The 7293-nt window shown below is 48.7% G+C and overlaps 1 protein-coding gene across 6 annotated transcripts in view; it reads left to right on the plus strand.

Moving 5' to 3' along the window:
- LOC107504733 (ubiquitin-like modifier-activating enzyme 1) overlaps window positions 1-6697 on the plus strand; it is a 40971-nt gene extending 34274 nt beyond the window's left edge. For all 6 annotated transcript variants that reach the window (XM_036235659.1, XM_036235662.1, XM_036235661.1 and 3 more), the window contains 3 exons: window positions 1282-1383; window positions 1496-1596; window positions 1747-6697. In XM_036235659.1, the coding sequence (XP_036091552.1) occupies window positions 1282-1383; window positions 1496-1596; window positions 1747-1882 (339 nt within the window). In that variant the 3' untranslated portion in view covers window positions 1883-6697. The remainder of the gene's footprint in view (window positions 1-1281; window positions 1384-1495; window positions 1597-1746) is intronic.
- Window positions 6698-7293: the final 596 nt, after the last annotated feature.

A 7293-nucleotide genomic window follows, 5' to 3' on the forward strand; every position in this document is an offset into this window, starting at 1 on the left:
CTCTGACCCGGGTTGGGACCTAAAGGACTGACGTGTCCCTCCTTCCTTGCAGATGATACCCGCCTGCAGGAGCTCAAGGCCATGCTGCCCAGCCCAGAGATGCTTTCTGGGTTCAAGATGTACCCCATCCACTTTGAGAAGGTGCTATGAGGGAGTACCCCTTGGCAGGGGTAGGATGGCTGAGACATCCTAGGCTTGTGTGGGGATTGTAGGCCTGCCACATAGCTCAGCGGACTCATCCTCTTTGTGGTCTGGGGGAGGTTCTGGCTGGTCTGGAAGGTATCCGAGGTAGAAAATACTTGAATCTCCAGTAGGCAGAACCCATTTTTCCCTCTAACCCTGCCTTTCTGTTCCTCATTCCATTTCACCCAATAGGACGATGACAGCAACTTCCACATGGATTTCATTGTGGCTGCATCCAACCTCCGGGCAGAGAACTATAACATTCCTCCTGCAGACCGGCATAAGGTAACGATAGTCTAGACGTTCTCTTTCACTGTTCCCAGGCTCGAGTCTTCCCACTTTTGACCTTTCTGTAGTCCCTAACATCTCTAATGGCTACTCGGTCACTTTCTCTCTCTCAGAGCAAGCTGGTTGCAGGTAACATCATCCCAGCCATTGCCACAACCACAGCAGCTATAGTTGGGCCTTGTGTGTCTGGAGCTCTACAAGGTGTGCAGGGCCACCAACAGCTTGAGTCCTATAAGAACAGCTTCATCAACCTGGCCCTGCCTTCTTCAGCTTCTCTGAGCCCCTTGCTGCACCTCGTCACCAGGTGAGGGGCCCTGCTGGTATGCAAACTGTTGGTCTTACCCATCAGTGAGTGACCTGTGCGTGCGTGCATGCGTGTGTGTGTGTGTGTGCGTGCGCGCGCGCGGTATAGTCTTCATCATGCCAGGTGAGGCCTTGTGCAGTTGGGTACCTGTACTTTTGCTATACCCTTCGTTCATTCATCATAAGGATTTTTGAACTCGCAAAAGTAAGAGAGTGGCAGGCATGTATTGAAACTAATGTGGTCAGGGCCAGCAGAGTTAGAGGACATTGAGTGGGAAGGGAAAGGGCGTGGGAGATGAGTGAAGAAAATAACAGGGCCTCCATAGCGTACAGCTTTGTCCCTATAAAACTATCAGTCGCCTACTCAAGATGAAATGGGGCCACAAGAGGAACAACTGTTGAACAGAAGAGGGTTGTGATTGATCTAACTTCACACGTCAAACTGACTGATGGGGCAGAAGGATCTGGGATGGCCCCTGTTACACTCCCTTGTGCTTTGTTCCACAGTACAATAACCAAGAGTGGACATTGTGGGATCGCTTTGAGGTACAGGGACTGCAGCCTGATGGCAAAGAGATGACCCTCAGACAGTTCCTCAACTACTTTAAGGCAAGGTCCCTTCTCTACTCACTATGCCAGGGAGTGGGGGGTGGAATATCAGATGACTAGTACTCGTCATTCCAGTGACACTGTTGACCCTCCATCTTCCCACCATCTTCAGAGAGAACACAAATTAGAGATCACCATGCTGTCCCAAGGAGTGTCCATGCTCTACTCCTTTTTCATGCCGGCCACCAAACTCAAGCAACGGTTGGATCAGCCGTGAGTTGTCCACTGGGCAGGCTGAGGGAGGCCCTGTGTGGTGTAACTTCTAGCTACAGCACTGCTGTTCAGTTTCCCCTACCTTCTTTGCTCCATTTGTTCTTCCTCCCCTGCTTTCTATCTTCCTGACCCTCTTCTCTCTCACCCCAGAATGACAGAAATCGTGAGCCGCGTGTCCAAACGAAAGCTGGGTCAGCACGTGCGGGCCCTGGTGCTTGAGATTTGCTGCAATAACGAGAGTGGCGAGGACGTTGAGGTCCCCTATGTACGCTACACCATCTGCTGAGCCCTCTGCCCTCCTCTTGTGCCTCATCCTCAGGCATTCTTTCAGCAGACCCCTAGTAACTGGCAAAAGCTGGTCTCAGCCAGGCCCATAGGCCTTACATCGTTTTGAGAATTGTTGTTGTATTTGTTGCTTTTTCCCTGCTGGTGCCTTCTTCTGTTTAGAATTGGACTTCTTAATAAAGCGTAGTTAATTGAGGTGTGCATTGTCCTTGTTTTGGCAAGAGGTCACACCCGCCAGTCTCTGTGAAGGAGTGGGGTTCCTGTAGCTCTGTAGATTCAAGTGATCATCCAAAGTGCTCATCCCCCTCCCCCCTGCCGGCAGCATGAAATTTGCACCAAATCTAGGGTTAGAAGACAAAGAAAATTAATTTCTAGTGTTAGCGTGGGGTTTGGTGCCTTTTCCTCTTATCCTCACTGATTAGGGCAAAATGTGAAACCAGTGACCCTCAGAATAGGGCCATCCTTGCACAAGTGTTTAAATCTGACTCAGAATCTTATCCTCCCTTTTGTCCTCCAGTTTCTTGCCGTATTCATTTTGAGAGGCGGTAGAGGTCTGAACCTGCACTACGGGTCTGAATGCAGTCTTGCCAATGTGCACAGTCTTAGTCACATCCCGCTTTGTGTCTCAAATGCCCCACGTGTAAAATAGAGGCATAACAGGCTGTTAGGTACAGAGGAAAGAGACTGAATGTCCTTCAGGTGCTTGGTACCTCGCACAGATGTAATGTGTCACACTTGCATTTGTTGTTGTCTCAGAGTTTTTAGATCCTTCAAACCCCTTTTTGGATTGACTTTGGTCGTATCCACCTCGCTTGGTGCTCCCAGACCATTTGCAAGCGGGGCTCGTTGCCATAAGGGACCTGAACTGAAAAAGCTCCACTCCATCCTGGGTGTTAGGAAGAGCTCACCTGCCCCTGAACCTCGGCTGTCATAACCTGTGCCAGCCTAAGCCACTACTCTGCCTGCTCCAGCCCCTAGACACAATATATGCCCTTGCCTCCTAACGGCCATATTTTTGGCCGGTTGTTCCACGAATTCATGTTCCCCGAAGATAGACTGTGAGACATACAGGGCCGACGGGCCTTAGGCCCAGTGTCTTATTTAACAGTAATGCTAGCTGTCTAGGTTAAATGCAGAGGATTCCAGCTCAGGCACTTTTTCATTACCACTCTAGAGCACCCACCCAAATTTGCCTACGAGTTGCATTCTTCTGCCCCCTTTCTTTGACAGTTCTCAAACTCAATTCAAGCACAGTGTAACAGGATTTTATGCGAGTATGGAAATGCTCTGTTGCTGAATACTGTAGATTCTAGGCCACATGTAACTACTTGGTACTTGAAATGAAGCTAGTATGAGTGATTAACTGAATTTTTTCAGGTTAAATTTTAATGAGACGTCTCCATGGGATAGGGGCCACTGCGATCATTGAACAGGACTCATCATTTCTCCCTGCACCTGGTCTCCATCTATGTCTACACCTCCATCTACACCTGAATCAGGAACTCCCACACACTAAATTTCTGTAGTCCTGTTTGACAGCAGCACCGACCCTGAAACTCGTGGCACTGGTCACTTCTCAGCCCGTTTTGTCAAACCTAAAGGCCCACCAGTTTACATTGGTATTTGTTTACCATTATGCTCCTGGCCATTTCATAGTGATAAAAGAATTGCTTTCTCCCTTGTTTTAGCTCGCCAGTGTCCCAGAATCACCATTCCTATTCTGTTTCCTTCTTCGGGGTCTTTTCTTTCTGTACACAAGTGTGTGACACACGCAAACAGAGAGAGTGATACCCAGGTTAATCAAGGAGACATACATGAGGGTGATATTGGTATCTAGCAGGAAACCAATGGACTTCGAGCCCACACAGAATGAGTGGACAGAGAGAGGGCTGGGGGACTCTTACAATACTAGGATTGTGGTAGTTCTTACTCTGGGTTCTCCAAAGAAACAACCAATAGGAGACATACATGTATATTTTGATATAGATTTTATATGGAACTTTTCCATGACCTTACGCAAATATAAACAGATTTTAAAGGTGGTGACAGCTGGTGAGAAGATAGATACATAGACATGGCAGACGATGGCTTGATGGGTAGAATTGATAGGGGTAGAAATACATAAAGGGGTTTAGTATTTGGAATTGGCTCACGTTAGCAGCTTTCCAATGAATTTAATCACAGGGCTTGGTAACACAGACCCCCTGAAGGGATCAATCAGTGTTCTACACACATATTTCTTTACCTCTACTGCAGTAGTACTCCAATTTCCTGTAGATAGTCAGGATCAATCACCACACAGCACAGTAACTTCCGTCTTTGCCAGTTAACTCAGGAGCCCGAGTGGCTGGGTGGCTGTCTTAACTTGCGATTCTGTGAAATCACGTTGTGTCTGCAGGTGGAAGCATTTCTCCCTTTGGAAGTAAGATGTTCAGGCTGGCATTGCGTAAGGTCACATAACAGGAAACAGATGTCAGTCGGTCACTAGGGGCAATGGTGAGAGCCGCCACTTCCTCTTCCACCTCTTCATTCCTAAACCTGGGTATCCTGGTTGTGGCACAAGCGGCAACATATGGTAGAGGTATAGAGAGCACGTACAGCCTTCTGAAGAACCTGGTTCCAACCCTGCAAGGTAAGGACACCGAATCTGCACTATCGCTGGGTCTTCAAACAGTCATTTAACTGCTGCATCAGGCTGCCCGCTTGATAATTGTGGAGAACATGGTGAGACCGGTGAATTCCATGTGCATGGATCCCATGCCTCACTCCTTCTGCTATACGGTGAGCTGTCTAATTTGAAACACAGTTATGTTGACCACCATGATGGAGAAGAAGGCGTTCTTCCAGTCCACACATGGTATTTGGGCAAAGGAATTGCATGCAAAGCAATTGCATACAAAGCAGGCAAATTTATATTCAGAGAAGAATACACACTGCCCCATTCATGATGGAGGAAGCCCAATGTAATCAACTGGCACCAGGGGTCGGGGACTCTTGTTGATTCTCCTGTGGGCAAAGTAGGCACTCAGCAGTGGGCATAGCCAGATCAGGCTTGGTGAGTGAAAGCTCTGTATGCTGAGTCCAGGCAAATCCTCTCTCTCTCGAGCCCGTGGGACACTGGAACGGTGGTCGGGGAAAGAGACTGGTTGGAGAATGAAATCGTTCTCTGATGGGAGGGATCATAGATTGACCCATGCATCCAACATGACAGAATGGATCATCCTATCCATTTGATTATTAGAATCCTCCTCTGCCAGAGGTCGCACTTGGGTGAGCATACACATAGGACATGCCATCTTCACGTGTTTCAGACAAGTCTGTCTACATTCTTCTTCCTCTAGTTTTTGATCACCAATTGTCCAAACCTGTTCTTCCAGGAAACATCATCATTCAGCCAAACTATTGAGCACAGCGCAGAAATCACTTCTATAATCACACGATCACATATGTGGCTGTTCCCTCTTCCAAGCTCGGTGAGCACAGAGGTGCACTCCTTGAAAATGTGCCCCCCAGGAGGACTTCCCTTCACCAGTGTCCTTCAGGCACGTCCCAGAAAGGGGCGATAGTGCTGCAGCTGTCCACTTTTGGGTGGTGCCTGCATGCCTCGCAGAACCATCTCTGAACCAGGCCTGAGTCTCCTTGTCCTCTCTCAACTGATCATCAGAGCCCCCGTGAGGACATGGGTGAAAGTGGGGAGAGAAAAGGCAGTGTAGCGGGAATGGGAACCTTGGGCATTTGGTCACATTCTCATGTAACTTTGTGCCTTCAGGGCCTGCTCAGGCCGGATCCCAGATAGACCACTTCCATTAGATGATGCAGCGTGGCCGAAATGACCAACTTCATGGACAGATGGTTCAGATAACACCCGGTCGATGGTGGGCAGCTCCAACTGCATCATTACATGGCACCTTGTGATCAAGTGTGTACATGATCAGTCTCTACTAACACCCAGTGGCAAGCTGAGAGCTTTTTTCTCAAAAAGAGGTCTTTTCTCAAAAATCACAAGGGCCTGTGCTGTGATTCACCTCTAGGGGCCTGCCAAGGCCCCATACCTCCAAACAGCATCTCCATCTGACACCGACACTTCAAGTTCCACTGGATCCACTGGATCACATGGCCCAAGGGCACAGCAGTTTGCAAGGTAGCCTGGAACTGACATGGAATCTTCTTGTCTGCCCTCCACTGGAAACTAGAAACTTGTTTGGGGCACTTAGCCCCAGAGTGTAAACTGTTGCCTCCCAAACTCACTGACTCAGAAGGCATTGTGCATCCTTCTGCGTCGTAGGGAGACGAGTGGCAAATGTTCATCCTCCATCTTTCAAGGCATATCTCAATGTGTGTCCCACAGAGACTCAACAGAAGCCGAGAACCCCAAGATCTGAAAGAAGACCCAAGAGAACCAGTGGTTTAGTTCTCATCCACATCCGAAGGCCTGAACCGCAGGGAAACTGATAGGCATGATCCAGTCAGAGTCTGAGTCCGAGCAGTGAAAAACCATCATCCCAGCTTGAAGACACACACAGAGAAAGACTTCGTTCTTGCTCAGCCATTTTGTTTATGTCAGGTCTTCAAGGGATTGCATAAGGCCACCCACATTGGACAGAGTGATCTGCTTCACTCAGTCAATGTGAAGCTCATCTAGAATCACCTTCTCAGACATACCCCCAAATCATGTGTAACCCAATATCTGGGCACCCAGTGGCCCAGTCAAGTTGACACAGATACCTGAACATCGCAATGACCACCGTCATGGCTGCTGGGAACGCTAGATCATGAAGAGATTTAAAAGAGTCTCATCTTGGATTTTAAAACCAGACTCGAGTAATGCCCTTTCTTGGCTTAAAATCTTGCCATGGGCCCGCTCCTAAATGTGAATAGCAGAGCACTTGTCATAGTCCCCAAAACCTCAGACTCACACTCAATATACCCTTTGGACCTACCTTCTACTTCTTCCTTCTTTACTTATTCTTTTTGACTTTTCTTCCCGGGTCCCTTGCATGAAGAAACAGGGAGAGGATGGGCAGGTGTTTTGAAACTGGTTTCTCTTGCCTTGAGCATGGACTCAACAGTGATGAGGCCAGTCTTCTCACCAAGTTGCTACCGGGGGGCGGAGGGCGGGGGGAGGGATGGGGCATGAATAGGCGAATACATCCTCCCAAAGTGTGTCTAGGGGTATAATGAAGGGAAAAGTGGCCCCTCTCCCCACCAATTTGAGGATTGCAGTTCTATCTCTGCAGATACTTTAGAACATCTGTTTGCCCTCAGTGTGAGGGAATAATAAACCCACAACCCTCTTGACATTGAAGGAGGCTAGGGAGACGGCAGGCCAGTGGGGGACTGGGAAGACAAGACTGCCGGCAGACAGCGTATGCAGGTTGTGCCAGACTGAGGCTATGTCACCTATAAGCAGGT

The sequence above is a fragment of the Rousettus aegyptiacus genome, unplaced genomic scaffold, assembly GCF_014176215.1.
Source record: "Rousettus aegyptiacus isolate mRouAeg1 unplaced genomic scaffold, mRouAeg1.p scaffold_m13_p_19, whole genome shotgun sequence".
NCBI lineage: Eukaryota > Metazoa > Chordata > Mammalia > Chiroptera > Pteropodidae > Rousettus > Rousettus aegyptiacus.